We start from the raw sequence: 15,778 nt of genomic DNA on the forward strand, positions 1-15,778 counted from the left end.
ATATACCATATAGGCTCGGTGCATTGCTATTGTGCTATGTTAGTTATTATTATTTTTTTAAGAACAAAAAATGGAAAGTCCCCACAACTCACTGAATGATAGCCGGAGGAAAAGGTGGAGAAGGAGGGGGGGAGGAAGGAAGTGTCATTAGTCAAACGTGACACAAACTGAAGCAATGCAAAGACCTGCCCGGATTTTTTTCACCACAGAAGCCGCATCAGTCAGTGTGAGCGGAAGGATCACTCAAATGAGAAATAAAATAGATTGTAATAAAGATAAGAGGCTTTTCAGAACAAAGTAGACTGCTTCAAGATGGACCTGTAGTGCTGACGTAGGATGTCCTCTCCCCAAAAACCAACAACGATCCCCTTCCAGTAAACAGTTTAACCAGTAAACATTGGCATTGATATTGGCCTCATTTCAACATCAAGTTAAAACTCGGCCTTTCACTCAACTTTTGAGTCCCCAGTAACGGTAGTTTGACATTGGCACATTGGGAGGCATGTTTTTGTCCTTTATTTTGTTTTTGTTTGGTTTTTCCTGTCAAATAGTTTTCTATTGTTTTAAAGTTGTTTTTATTGGCTGTAGCGCGCCCTGAGATTTCTACATATAAGATCACTTAAATAGCTGGCAAGTGCTTTCAGAAAGCTTAGGAACCAAGCAAGGGGGAGTCATCCTCTTGTTATTTGTTTCCAGCAATTGTTCTAAGCACACTACCTCTAAATTTATTTTATGTTATTTTATTTTATTTTATTTATATGCCGCCCACACTACCCAAAGGTCTCTGGGCGGCTTACAACATTTAAAATACAATAAAAATTTGTAACAATTAAAATACAATTAAAATATATATAAAATTGCCATCGGACCCACAGCTAATATTATTTCAATTAAAAGCCTTGTGGAACAGGAAGGTTTTGACCTGGCGCCGAAATGTCATCAGTGTTGGCGCCAGACGAATCTCAGTCGGGAGGGCATTCCATAGTCTGGGGGCAGCTGCTGAAAAGGCCCTTTGTCTACAAGCCGTCCCTCTTACCTCCTTAAGGGACGGCTCTTTCAAAAGGGCCCCCTGGCTAGATCTTAACTGCCGGGTAGGTTCATATGGAAGGAGGCAGTCCTTCAGGTATCCAGGGCCCAAGCCCTGAAAATATAGATGTTCATGGGATCATTTTTCATGCTCAAAAGCTCTATTATTAATTCAATATATTTGAAATATACAGGTCTGTATACATATAAATAAATGTATCCCTGGTTATACAAAAACACTAGTTTTACTCCATCGTGGAATAATTGGTTGGCAAAGTTATATGCAGTGGTGCCTCTCTTAGTGATTGCTCCGTTTAACAACGAAATCGCTTAGCGACGACTTTTCCGGAGTGTTTTTGCACTTCGTTTAACTATGGTCCCTATGGCCGTTTTCGCTTAGCGATGGTTGGGACCATGCTTTGCATAGCAATTACATTTTAGGTCCCCTGTTTTGCTTAACGATGGTTTAAACAGCCTCATGTTTGCTGTTTTTTAAATGTTTTCCTGTTATTTATAAAGTTAGAGTTTACTGTTTAAAATGTTTGAAATCATAAAGTGCACTTAATAAACCCTTTGTTAACCAAATTAGACTTTGTTCTGACTCTTTTAATTTATTGTTGTATTTTTCCCATTGAGGTGCATTGAATAGGTTTCAATGCATTTCATTTGGGGAACCGCGTTTCGCTTAGCGATGTTTCCTATGGCGATTTTCGCTTAAGGACGGCAATTCGTTCCTATTGGAATGGATTATCCGGTTTTCAATGCATTTCAATGGGAAACCGCGTTTTGCTTAGCGATGAAATCGCTTAGCAGCGATTTTTTTTGGAACGAATTAACATCGCTAAGCGAGGCACCACTGTAATCATAGAGTTCAGCCATTTTGTCTAGAATGACCTTTGTCCTTGAAGTGGCCATTTAGGGCAGGAGTAGATATGTGCCAGGGATCTAGAAATCATTTTTCTGCCCCCATGACCTCCAGGAGGTCCCAAACCATCCCTTCTGTGTGAACCTGCAAGTGATTGGAAGATAACTTTCAGTTCAGGGGCAGGAGACTAACTCCGCTCTCAGTTTTCCAGGGACAGTGTGAGTCTCACCCTTTGGTCTCAAGTGACAAGAGAACAGTTAACTTCCCTGTGGATGACCTTGTGTCTATTTAACCAAAGTTCTCTGAGGTCTGTCTCAAAGGGATGTAAATATTTCCTGGTTCATAACCTCTGTCAATCTCTGAGCCATCAGACCTAAATGCAAACCAGCACACACCCTTTTAATGTTCGTTATAAGGGCTCTCTTTGTATTTTATGATGTGTGGTCTCATTTCTTTTTACAGGAGCCTTTCCAAAGCTGCTTGAGGACAGTGGAAGTTGTAGGCTAACACATTTGAAGGACATTTCAGTTCGAGGCTGTTCTAGGGCTAGATGCTGTTGCAAAGAAATTCTGTCTAGGAAGAGTAGTGTTACTTCCATGTCCCCAGTCACCTGGCCCTCATTGGTACCTCCGTTACCAAAAAACACATGGGAAAATAAGAACCTTGTCTCCACCTGGACATGAGAGAGCCTAGAAAACAAAAAGGCTTTCTCCCCTGATAAATTCACTAAGTCAGCAATAGAGCTTGGAAGAATTACTTTCTGAAACACAATTCCCTAAATGCTTTAGCTAGCATACCAACAAGTAATTTTTCCAATATATGCAGATGATACTTATTTGCTGCAATACAGAATGGAGATCCCTAAGTCAGCTGTGCTAGCAATTTCATCATGTACAATTTAACAGCCTCTGCTACAGTTCACCCTCCTTTAGTAAATATATAGTAAATATATTTATATTTAGTAAATATATATATTTACTAAAGGAGGGCGAACTGTAGCAGAGGCTGTTAAATTGTACATGATGAAATCGCTAGCACAGCTGACTTACGGAGCACCGTTCTGTATTGTAGCAAAGAAGTCCCCGATGGAAAGACTGGAATCCAAATTTTTAAGAGCCATATTACAGCCACCAACAAATGCACCAAATGCAATGGTGTGCTTGGAAACCATCTTAGGTACCATTGAGACTAGACTCTGGGTTGCAATCATGATCTACTGGCTAAAACTGAACACTCTGGCTCATGGACTTGTCCATCTGCTATTAAAAGATAATTTTGCCCCCACTTGGCTAAAATTGTTGAAGAACAAATTAGGGCATTATGGTCTCTCACAACAATTCTTAATGTCCATGAATAGAGACCAGACCAAGAGCCTGGCTAAACAAAGGATTTTAGATAGAGAAAGACAACATGACCTGAACAGAGTTAACAGTCGTATAAGAGAAATAAGCCCTATGAATAGAATTATACCAATGTCCTACATAAATGAATTAGATAACCCTGACTGCAGAAGGGCAGTTACGTTAATGTGCTCAGATATGTTACCTTCAGCTGTATTGGAAGGGAGATATAAGAAAATTGCCTATTCGAAGCGACTATGTGTGTGTGCTGAGGGGAAGATTAAGACTTTGCATATTCCCTTTGAGTGCAAAATACATGAACATATCTGGGAATGGTATTTTAATCCTATAACATCATATATGGAGGGGAGAGAAAGAGAAGGTGGTCTTGAGAAGTTGCCAATGGATAGAAACAAAAAAAAACTGTAAAGTCACTTAATAGGGTCATTTAGCCATTAAATTGAGGGGAAATTGGATAACCCAATCTGATAAAGATGAATAGTAAATAGGTCTGTAAATAAGAAGCCTAATTTTATTTAAATGTAGAACGTATTATACAAAATGCCACTGTAGTGTATCTTCTAAGTAATTTTAAATACTTTTAATCTCAAATGTTGAAAGTTACTGTTACATAATCTTGTTGATGATTTGTTATGGTTGTGTTATTGAGCACTTTGAGTCTGATGGCCATTGGCTAATAAACTTAGCTAGTACTGTATCTAACTTCCTGTTTGGAAGTCAGCATCCGGAATGTTCTTAGTATGGTACAGAGGCCCTACTTTCTATATATTTGTAGAACAAAATGTACAGGGCATCTGAAGTGGGCCTTAGCCCCCCAAAAGTTTATATCAAATAAAACTTGTTAGTCGTTAAAATGTCACAGTCAGTTTGATTTTAGAGCAGGGGTTCCCAACCTTTTTCAATTTGTGACCCCCCCCCTTTATAATAGCTATGTAACCTGTGAACACCACCCCCACATTTGAATAAAAATGTGATTGTTCCCTAGTAGTGCTGACAATGATGCAGCTGCGCCTTGCCACCAACTTCAAAACAGCGGTACTCAGGGAGGGGTCAAAACCATCATGCAGAAAAGTTCCCCCTTAAAAACAAACATGAAGCGTTCCTTACACCTGCTGCAGAAGAGATGCACTGTTTGTTTTTGTGTTCCCGTCCTAGGGATTTGTCGTATGTGTATTTTTTTTTCTTCTTTTTCTCTTTCCTCCCTTTTTTTAAGGCTCTCTGGAAGTGAGGCGTTTTCGTTCAAATCCCTTTCTTGTGGAAGTGGCAGCAATTATATCTTTCTGCTAGCATTTCTTTTTTTAATAAAAAATAGTCCAGGTCCCCCCCCCCATCTCAGAGAGTAGAGGCTTCTTTATCCCCCAAAGGGCTTGTTTCTCGTACATACCTATACACACAAACTTTCATATCCTGTTCTGGAAGGTGAAGGAAGAAATTGTTTAACAAGGGCTTGTTGTTGTTGTTGTTTAGTCGTTAAGTCGTGTCCAACTCTTCGTGACCCCATGGAGCACACCAAGCCCTCCTGTCTTCCACTGCCTCCCCGAGTTTGGTCAAATTTATGTTGATAGTTTCAATGACACTGTCCAACCATCTCATCCTCTGTCGTCCCCTTCTCCTCCTGCCTTCAGACTTTCCCAACATCAGGGTCTTTTCCAGGGAGTCTTCGCTTCTCATGAGATGGCCAAAGTACTGGAGCCTCATCTTCAGGATCTGTCCTTCCAGTGAGCACTCAGGGTTGATATCCTGCAAAATGGATAGGCTTGATCTCCTTGCAGACCAGGGGACTCTCAAGAGTGTCCTCCAGCACCACAATTCAAAAGCATTAACAAGGGCTACAGCACATATAAAGTGGCCCACGACCCCCAGGGTGGGAAACACTGTTTTCGAGTGTGATACAATCCACATGTGGGACATGTCCCAGAAAGGCAATGAATATGCTACTCATTTTGGAACCAGTTACCTCAGGAGTTGGTGAGAATGCCTCCAACACTGGATAAAAACTTGGATAATCACCTGGCAAATATGCTTTCATTGTTTTCATTGTATTCCTGCGTTGAGCAGGGGGTTGGACTTGATGGCCTTGTAGGCCCCTTCCAACTTCACTTTTCTACGATTCTATAATTTCTATGATTCTATTAAGAATTTTTCTGAACACAGTGGAGGCAGAAGCTACAAGACGTCCAGTTTTCCACATAGTAATAATTACAGTTGATTGCCTTTAGTGTCTTGGTACGTGTGAAGAAAATCTTAGAGGGATCCTTCTAGATGTTCGCCCTGCTGCCTCCTGAGTAACAGGAGTAGACTAGTCTGAAACCCAAGGTAGATCCAACTTGTCTTGCGTTAGTGAGGCCTTGTATACCCACCATTTTTCCACTGCTTCTTCTAACAGCCTTCTTAATATCTAGTCTATCACAGAGTCATGGTCTAGCTTTGTCTTTGCTTATTGTGGTAGACCATACGACCAGGGCAATCTGCAGTTTAGTTAAGGATGTTTTGCTCCATTTGACTGAAGAAGGAGAGCACTGTGAAGCCTGGGGCAAAGTCCCAATAGCCCCTCCTTAGTTATTCCTCTGTCTTTCAAAAAAGAATACAGGTAAGTGGCTTAGCAAGTGGCTGTACGTAAATCGTGCCGCATTTCCATTTGGCAAATGATTGGTTGCTTGAACTCAATGAAAAATTCCTTTTGCTACAGATTTTCTTTTCCATAATGAACAATGTTTTGAAAGGCCTTCTAGCTTAGTTTGAATTTTATGTCTTTTTTTCATATTAGGAAATGTTAAAATGCAGCAAGAATTCGGAAGGCACCGCTGAACTGGAAGAAGCTCTAGCCACAGTGCTTGATATCATCAAGTCTGCTAATGACTCCATGCACCAGATAGCAATTACAGGTTATGAGGTAGGTATTAAGCAAATCAAATTAAGTCCATCAGTTTTTCAAACCCGAGAGTGGCTTGGAATGTTACTGGTGACTAGAAACTCTTAAGTTCCGAAATGCCCCTGGAGAGAAGTGGCAGGTTGAGTTTCACAAAGTACTTTCTTGGGCTTGGTATGATTCAGAATCTTTATCAATGTAGATGTAGGCACAGACTACAGGTGTAGGCCCATCATATTTGTGGATAACACTAAACTAGGTTGGGTAGCTAATACTTCAGAAGACATCATCAGATTGGAGGACTGGGCCAAAACAAAAGGAATTTCAGCAGGGAAGCATGTAAAATTCTTTATTTAGATGGGGAAAATGAGATGCAGAAATATAGAATGTGTGATGCTTCGTTTGGTTGTAGTTTCTATGAAAGGGGTCTAGGGGTCTTTGGAGACCCCAAGCTAAGCATGAATTTCAACAGTATGATGTGGCAACCACTCTGTTTGACGTTAGTCTGATCTCACCTGGAAAGCTAAAATCCACTTCTAAATAAGGTGACTTAAGTTGAGAAATGTTCTAGAAACTAAGTAATATGAGGAACAGTTGAGGTAGCTAAGTATGTTTAGACTGGAGATGACTCAGAGGGGATATAATAACCACTTTCAAGTTTTTGAAGGAAAGTGGAGTAGAAGATGGAACAGGCTTATTTCCTGTGGCTCCAGAGGTAAGGAATCAAGGAAATGGATTCAAATTACAAGAAAGGAGGTTTCAATTAAACATTAGGACAGATGTAAGAGCTGTTTGGACTCCCTTGAAAGATGAAGGACTTTCCTGCATTGAAAGGCTGTCAGGAATGCTTTAGAAGTAGATTTTCTTCTTTGTCTTACTTCCCTGGCCATAGTTCTATTCTTTTGCCTGGAAACAGGATATCTGAAGGATCACCACTTTTAATTCAAACCACTCACTCTCTCAGCAGGACTGCGTGCTCTCCAGTCTTCTGTTGATCAGTCCTTGTGTGTCCCCCCCCCCTTGGGAATTCTACCTTCGATCTCATTTTTGGTTTTCTACCATTTTGGTAAAATATTTGTTCCACAGAATTCCCAGGTTTTCTTTTATTAAAAGATAGGGCTTTTGTTTTATTATATTCCTTCTGGGTTTTTTTGTGCAATTTCTTCCTGCCACTGAAGATTCTTTTTGATTCTTTCTTCATTTTGATTCTTTCTTCATTTTATCAAATTATTATTGTTAACACGAAACCTAAATTTTGTTCACTTAGAAGTTTTGCTAACTTTTGTTAAATGGGAAGTTAGTTTGTACTTCGGAAGTATAAATACGAAATAACTTACTTGTTGGTGTAGATCTAAACTTATAGATATACATCCATAATGTTTAATGTCGGGGTAGCCAAGATGATGGCCTCCTAATTTTTTAGACTAGAACTCCCATAACACCTCACTATTCCCCATGCTGGCTGTGGCTGATGAGAATTGTCATCCAAAACATTAAGAGGCCACTAAGTCACCTATCCTTGGTCTGCAGTGGCTAACAAAATCTCTTTACAGTTGCAAATCCCTCACCTGAAAAAGCCAGGGTGAATGAAGGACTTTTTGCATGCAAAGCATGTGTTCTACCGCTATGCTACAGATCTTCCCAAGAAAAAATGTATATATATATATATATATATATATATATATATATATATATATATATATATATATATATATATATATATATATATATATATATATATATATATATATATATATATATATATATATATATATATATATATATATATATACACATATACATATACATATACATACATATACATATATATATATATATATATATATATATATATATATATATATAGAGAGAGAGAGAGAGAGAGAGAGAGAGAGAGAGAGAGAGAGAGAGAGAGAGAGAGAGAGAGAGAGAGAGAGATAGATAGATATTCTAAAGTAAGTGAATAAATGAACAGATATTTAAGGTAAAATCAGCATTCACAGCAATGCTTTCTTGAAAGACAACTTTCTAATCTTCCTCTAAAACAAGGTGGGAGTGTATTCACAGTTCATGCAGAAAGTGGTGGAACACATCTAGTCTTTTTTTACAGAGTGTGCAACCGAAAATGTTTTGGAATCTCTTATATTTTGTCATGCAGAAGTTCTTGAGGGACAAAGCTGTATGGAAGATGTTTGCCTACTACAGAAAGGTTGAAAAGCAAGGTCTTTGTAGGGAAACTGAGAGTGCAACAGGAAGAGGCATAATTTATGGTTAAAAAATCATTATTTTTCAATAATTGGTTTTCCTGCCTGCTCACGTGAAGTCAAATTAAGTCAAAATCATATTCTTTACACACCACTTGAAGGAGATAAATTAGTTTCAGTTTGAAATAACAAGTGTGATTCTGGTCAAGGTCAACGAAGCCATTCACTAAATTAGATTGAAGGTGCTTGTCTGAGTTTAAACAAGAAAGGGAACAAAGAGAGAGATTCCTTCTCTTACATTACTTCTTTTTTTCTGTCAGTAAATCTAGTATTTTTCATCCTTCTCCTCTGGCAGTTTATCCTGAAAATGCCATGCCAGCCGTATGTGACATTTTCCTTTAACCAAATTGACCTAATTCTCTCCCAACATTCTATGATTCACCAGTGTTCTCTTACTAGTTAGAATGTTTGTAGATATTCTGTGATTTCACATCACTTATTCATCCCTTGCAGGAGCACAGGATGGGGAACAGGAAGAAGTATTCACCACCCACAGTAACCTTCATTTAAACTGTTGATAGTTTAGCACAATTTAATGAAGAATGTAGGTTGTGTTGTCTTGCTTATGCGAGAGCTGTCTTATCTCTGTGGATTATACACCATCTGTATTAAAAAATCTACCTACCTCTTGCTTTTAAATGCAAGGTTAAGCCAAGTGGGCGTACATTTAAGTTATGTAATGGAAATTCTGCATTTGTAGGCAGTAAGTTCAAATTAATTGGCCATTTTAGTAACAGCAATATGCTGGATCAATCCAGCATTTCCCTTATGCTATGAGACAAAAACAGGAAGCAATTACTGCTGAAGGTACAATTCTGAAGGTAATTAAAATGAAGGACCAGCATCCACCAGCGCAAGAGGGAAGAGATGCTTCTGGATATATGCAGCAAAACGTCTTATGACTCCTTGACAATGAACACATTTATCACGACACACTCGGTAGCATTTTTCCAAATCATAACCTTTCACATGTTTTCATCTCTACCTGCTTTTCAGCTGTCATCTGGTTTAATCTCACAATCAGTTTTAATTTGCTAAACCGTTCTAGTTCTGAGAAAAAGGCAGGATATTAAACAATCAATTAATCACATGAACAGACTAGCAAATTCTGCCTTCAGACACCCATCCAAGTGTCTCTGCTTACAGAGCGACAGCATTAGAAAAAGACCTGGGAGGTTATCTCGACTGACCCATAATTAACATTTGTTTTTACAGCAACAGAACTAATAGAGCTACCTTCTGGAAACTGAGCGTAAACAATAAGGAAAGCTATGAAGCTGAGATTAATGGGAAGAAAATGAAATATAAATGGAACAATGAATGCTAGAATTTTGCTTTTATTGCCCCTCCACTCGTTGTCTTTTTCTACAGGGAGATGTACATGAGCTTGGCAAATTACTCCTACAGGGTTCCTTTAATGTTTGGACGGATCACAAGAAGGGTCACAACAAAGTGAAAGATTTGGCTAGGTTCAAGCCGATGCAGAGGCATCTCTTCCTCTATGCCAAAATCCTGCTTTTCTGCAAGAAGCGGGAAGAAAACACAGATGGCCACGAGAAATCCCCTTCATACAGCTTTAAGAATTCTTTAAAGGTAAGCAGGAGCTGTTTTGTTAGGGTGGAAGAGGTGTGGGCGTCTGTGAACCACCAATGGTTTTTTGAAATAACACTGCAAATAAGCTGGAAGGCATGCTGATTTGCGTTCTCCTCAGAGAACGTTCTGGGTGGAAAAGCAAGTGCTTTCAATGTCTTTGGATGGAGGAGCAACAGATGCTTGCAATTTATTTGCTTGATTTATTTTATCTGCAAATAAAACCTCATAGCAAGATTGCTATGATGGGCGGCAGATCGGTAGATCCCTCAGCAGATTTCCCAGAGCAGGGCCACAGAGCTGTCCCAGTTCACCAGGTAGCTTCCCATCAGGCTAGTAAATCCTTGGATTCAAGACTTCTGCTGGTTGTTTCTCAGCTTCTACTTACTCTGATCAGAGTTACATTCAAAAGGCTGGACCAGGAACGGGTGACTTCCAGCCCATGAGGCCTCATCATCATTCTAGCCCATGTCATTCACTCCAAGGCCCTGGGGTGGGGGATTCTGCTGAGCAAAGCACTCTTCTCCATTGCCCTAGTGTGTGAATGTATGCATGTAAACAGCATGTTCATATTTATGTATGAGAGAACTGTGTATATATATATCACAACTCTCTCATACATAAATATGAACAACTCTCTCATACATAAATATATATACATAAATATATATATACATATATACATATATACATATATACATATATACATATATATATATGTGAGAGAGTAGGGTGACCACACCCACTGGTGGCGTTTGTCACAGTTGCTGCATACTAGGCAGATGGCTTCCTATTGATCATCCAGCCCTTGGGCCCAAATTAGTTTCCCAGTCTCAGTGGAGACCATTAAAAGAAAATAGTCCCAGTTCCACCCTTCACTAATGTTATCTTTCAAGTTCCTGACTATTAAGTCACCTGCCAGGCAAAGCTTTAAATGTACAGTTGCTGCGAAAACTCTTATCAGTCTACCACGGGCACTTCAGAACCCATGACCTTGATCGACGCACAGATGAGCCAGAATGCAACCAGATACATTTATGACGCAGGCGTGTCAGTGGGTATTAGTCATGGCAGCTTAAATGGGTCCTTCAGGCTTTGAATGCCAGCTGCTGGAGAGGGGGAAAAGGCATCAGCCTCTATTCCTGATGCCATACTATGTATGGTTTGTACCACAGACAGGGGCTGTTTGGCCAACGGGAGGAACCTGATGCTGGATGAGATAAGACCTGGATCAGTTCCTAAAGGGCTCTTCTTACATGGCTTTCCCTTCCGAACTCCCTGCGTTTCCTTCCTCTGTTACCTCAGGCTCAAGGAGATGCTACCACATTGCCCACACCCTCTCCCATCAGCTGCCTTCTGACTCACTCTGGGCATGAGGGAGGTTGCAGGAGGGCTTTGTGGAGAAGTATGCACTGTTGTCAAAACAGCTGATGCTGCTCCGCTCAGAGTTACAACAGCTTGAAAGCATGCTGCTTATATACCACCCCCTGGTGCTTCAAGCACTCTCTGGGCGGTTTACAAGTTAATGATGCAGGATACACATGGCCCGCCCGCCCCAGCAAGTTGGGTACTTGTTTTACCGACCTTGGAAGGATAGAAGGCTGAGTCAGCCTTGAGCCAGCTACCTGGGATTGAACACAGTTTTGAGCACAGTTTTGGCTGCAGTGCACCAGTTTCACCACTGTGCCACGAGGCTCCAGTATCTGAAGTTATTTCCATCATTGCCCAGGCAGTTCATCCATTATGGCTGACTCTGAGGTCCCCTTCAAGCCAGGCGTTTCAGGCCTGCCAGCTCTTAAGAGTTCCTCACTGGCCAGCAGTTGAGCTGTCTGGAGTGGTGGGGATTGTCTGTGAAATGCCCTTCGTTACACATTGTACCACCTGTGACAAATGCCTCTCACCCTGCCTCATGGAAGAGCCCTATCCTGTCCTGAGGTTGCTGTGAGCTATCCTAGGCTAATTCCTCAGAGTGCTACTCTTGGCTGCTTTTAAGCTGTATGAGCAAACTTAGAATTTTACATTTGTCACATAGAATATTACAAGATTCCACAGACAACATCCACCTTTGCTGAATGTCCGTTCGAGAGTAAAATAGATGCTGCTTAGTATGGAAGCCAATATACGTGGCTTCTTGGTTTTATATCTGCACAAACATGGAGGTGCTTACTGGAGTCAGCATCATGGAAGCACAGCCCTCTTGGGCTAATAAATTACCGCGGTGGGGAAAAGTGATCTTACAGAACACAAGTGACTCATTTTTGTTTCTCATCCTGCCACACCTATGTGTACAATAAATATAAACTGTAAAGGAGGGATGGGCGATTTGTGGCTCTCCAGATATTGCTGGATAGGTTGCAGAATTTTGAATTTCTGATTAAATTCCCCTTGTTGTGCAACAGAAATGCAAGGGTTCACAAAGCAGAATTAGCTTCAAATCCCCCAGATTACGCCACCCCTTTTCTCATTAACTGGCACTAAAAGTTTCATAAACTTAGTAGGGGAAAAGAGTAAAAATTATTTTTTTCACTTACAGTTGTGAACAGATCAAACAGCGAGCTGACAAACATGATTGCTTTCAGCAACAGACTTTTGCAGACTAGAGAAAAGGTTCTCAACAGAGAGGCAGGCTCTCTTTGAGTTCTGAAGCAAGAAAGAACTACTGGTTAGTGCTGGATGGATTGACAGTCACCCTAGCCTGGAATGATCTCTCCTTGCAACTTTGCATGCTGCTTAGAGGCATGAGATAACAGCAATGATGGGCCAGTGATGAGACAGGGCATATTAATAGTCAGGCAGCAGCCAGTCTGTGAAATGCAGGAACTTAACTTCCTAGTGTATAGATTTAGTTCTCACGATAGCTAAGGCTTAGCGGTTCCCTATTAAGAAACTTCTTTGTATTGTTGAAATTGTATGTGTATAACCTATGTGAACTGAAAGTGTGGAATCTGCATCATGAAGTTAAAATGTAATATTCTGTATTCAAGGTTGTTTTTTTTACAGATGAGTACTGTTGGTATTACTGAAAACGTCAAAGGTGATAATAAAAAATTTGAGATCTGGTACAATGGCAGAGAAGAAGTCTATATTATTCAGGTATTGTATGCCTTTTTTTAAAAAACGTTTCCAACTGCCTTACTGCGTATGTTACTTGCTAATATTATTAAATTTGTATTCTTGAAGGCTTTCATGGCCGGGATTTGATGGTTGTTGTAGGTTTTTTGGGCTGTTTGGCTGTGTTATGAAGGTTTTGCTTCCTAACATTTCGCCAGTCTTTGTGGCCGGCATCTTCAGAGAACAGGAGTTAGATCTCTGTCTGTGTTCTGGTATAGTGTGTGGGATAGTTGAATATCTGTAGCTGTGCGGTCGGCTTTTTGTCCTTTTCAGGAGATTGGGTGATTATGGTGATGAGGGTGTTTTTTTCTTATTGGTGTATTGTTGTGATAAGGGGGGGGGAGATGATCTGTCACTGTGATTAATGGGTGCTGTTAGCTAGTCGTTTGTGTGCAGTGATCACCGGTCCTTGTGGCTGGGTAGAGTTCATTGACCTTTTTGCAAGCTGTATTTTTCAGTGCTGGGAGCCAGGCAAAAGGATCAAACATGAAAAAAAAAATTAGCAATACCAAAACACACTCAAAGTAATAAGATACAACCATCCATTTAAAGCCCCACTCAGGAAAAGCTTGTCTGAAGAGAAAGGTCTTCTTCTGCTTGCAGAAGAACAGCCAAGATGAGGCCAGTCTGGCCTCCAGTAGGAGGGAGTTTCAAACTCTGGGCCCTCTCCCATGTCCCCATCAGACACACCTGTGCTGGTGCTGGGACTGAAGGAAAGGCCTCCCCTGATGATCCTAACACTTGAGCAGGCTCATCAAGGGAGATACAGTCCTTGTGACAGCATGGGCCCAAGCTTTTTAGGGCTGGACAATGATGCCCAGGTTTTTCCCTGTCCAGGAACAGCTTATGGGCACAAGTAGATTGTCAGAGATTTGAAGGTAACAGCCTATAGTAACCTCCTTCTGCCCTGTTTTTTGCAGGCTGCATCCGTGGAGCTGAAGAACACCTGGGTTTCTGAGATTAGAAAAGTCCTGACGGGACAATTGGAGGCTTGCAGAGGTAGGACATCAAGAGAGTTGGAGCTGCTATCATTGTGTAGGACACTGCTTTATTCCCATCTCAAGATCAATATTTAATTCTTACTCAGAGTGCCCGACCTAACTCTGGTGGCTTATGCAAGGCATAACAACACACATAAAATCCAATGCATAGTGATTCATTTTGTGTATTGCTTCCCTGAATAAACGTAAAACAAAATACAGTAGTCATCAGCTCTAGGATTCGAGCATACATGCATAGTATTTTACAAGCACAAACTAGCATTGCTCTCTTGCTTTGTGTCTTCCCATTGGGAGATGGAGGAAGCATAAGGCACATTCATTAGTCATATGGCTATGCCATCTTAGTCCAGTGGAAGGCATAAATTCTTCAGCTTCAGTGTTGGCACCGGAAATAATCATAACAGTTGAAAAGTGGTGTTACTACATATATATTGTGTTACCCCTTGCATCCTTGCACTGCCAAAAGGGCATGAGAGAATGACAAAACCAGGCCTTGACGAATAAATGATCAGCTTGAAATACCTTTAATGTAAGCAGGTGTCAGTAGCCAAGGAGATGCACGTGAGAGAAAATATTGGGTGTGACTACAGTAGTTGCATTGGAAAGAGTCACTTTGACAGGAGCAATCTCCTTAAAATGAGCTTCCCGTCTGTCAGAGAATCAATCCAGCCCAGTCCTCCAAAGGTAGAAGCCGTACAGATTGAGGGCATTGCCTTGTGCATCGTGTGATTGCTGGGAAATACATCCACAACAGAAACATTTATGTGCACCAGCCCACATGTAATAATGAAAGCTGCAAGCTTTTGAGGGTATGTGTGGATACCTTCAAGAACATTTCACAAATCCTGTCTTTTCTTCTTTTCTTTAACAGAAGCAAGCCAGCTGCACCAAAGAATTACTGAGAGTGTCTATCATGCACCCATGAATTCCTCCAATTCCTCCAGGTAAGGAGTACATTAAGAGTTAGTGTATTCTGTGTTGCTGTGTTGGGCTTTATGAAGGAACTTCGGTGTGATGTGTTGTGTCTTCATCACAGGACACAGCAGAGGAGTGTGGCTGCTGTGCTTTACACAAACAGTCAAATTGCACATTAAGGGAAATGTGTATGACACTGTTTTCCTCCTGGGTTAACTCCTCCAAAGCCAATGAGCAATTAAACTTCCAAATGAGGCCCATGTTTACTTCCCAGTAACCAATCAATTCTAAAGGAAATTAACCCTGAGTGCTCACTGGAAGGACGGATCCTGAAGCTGAGGCTCCAGTACTTTGGCCATCTCATGAGAAGAGAAGACTCCTTGGAAAAGACCCTGATGTTGGGAAAGTGTGAAGGCAGGAGGAGAAGAGGACGACAGAGGATTAGATGGCTGGACAGTGTCATCGAGGCAACCAAGATGAATTTGACACAACTGCGGGAGGCAGTGGAGGATAGGAGGGCCTGGCGTGCTCTGGTCCATGGGGTCACGAAGAGTCGGACACGACTAAACGACTAAATGACGAACCAAACACAAACCAAAAGCAAACTAGTGTGCCAGATGTAGAAGTGAGGAAAGCATGTTGAGATAAACAGGCATATCTCGTCTCTTAAGGCAGCTCTCCTTTTAGTTACGTACATGATAACTGTATGATCTCTCTTTGCCTTAGAGGCGAAACTAATCAACAGTATGAAAATCAGGAAGGTGTTTGTCTCCTGG

General features: G+C 40.9%; 1 protein-coding gene across 17 annotated transcripts in view; it reads left to right on the forward strand.

Moving 5' to 3' along the window:
* Positions 1 to 15,778, forward strand: part of MCF2L2 (MCF.2 cell line derived transforming sequence-like 2) — a 277,556-nt gene that overhangs the window by 225,723 nt on the left and 36,055 nt on the right. For all 17 annotated transcript variants that reach the window (XM_072996252.2, XM_078389790.1, XM_078389785.1 and 14 more), the window contains exons 21-25: positions 6,020 to 6,145; positions 9,757 to 9,978; positions 12,976 to 13,068; positions 14,007 to 14,085; positions 14,959 to 15,031. In XM_072996252.2, coding sequence (XP_072852353.2) covers positions 6,020 to 6,145; positions 9,757 to 9,978; positions 12,976 to 13,068; positions 14,007 to 14,085; positions 14,959 to 15,031 — 593 coding nt within the window. The remainder of the gene's footprint in view (positions 1 to 6,019; positions 6,146 to 9,756; positions 9,979 to 12,975; positions 13,069 to 14,006; positions 14,086 to 14,958; positions 15,032 to 15,778) is intronic.

This window comes from Pogona vitticeps, chromosome 3, assembly GCF_051106095.1.
Source record: "Pogona vitticeps strain Pit_001003342236 chromosome 3, PviZW2.1, whole genome shotgun sequence".
Taxonomy (NCBI): domain Eukaryota; kingdom Metazoa; phylum Chordata; class Lepidosauria; order Squamata; family Agamidae; genus Pogona; species Pogona vitticeps.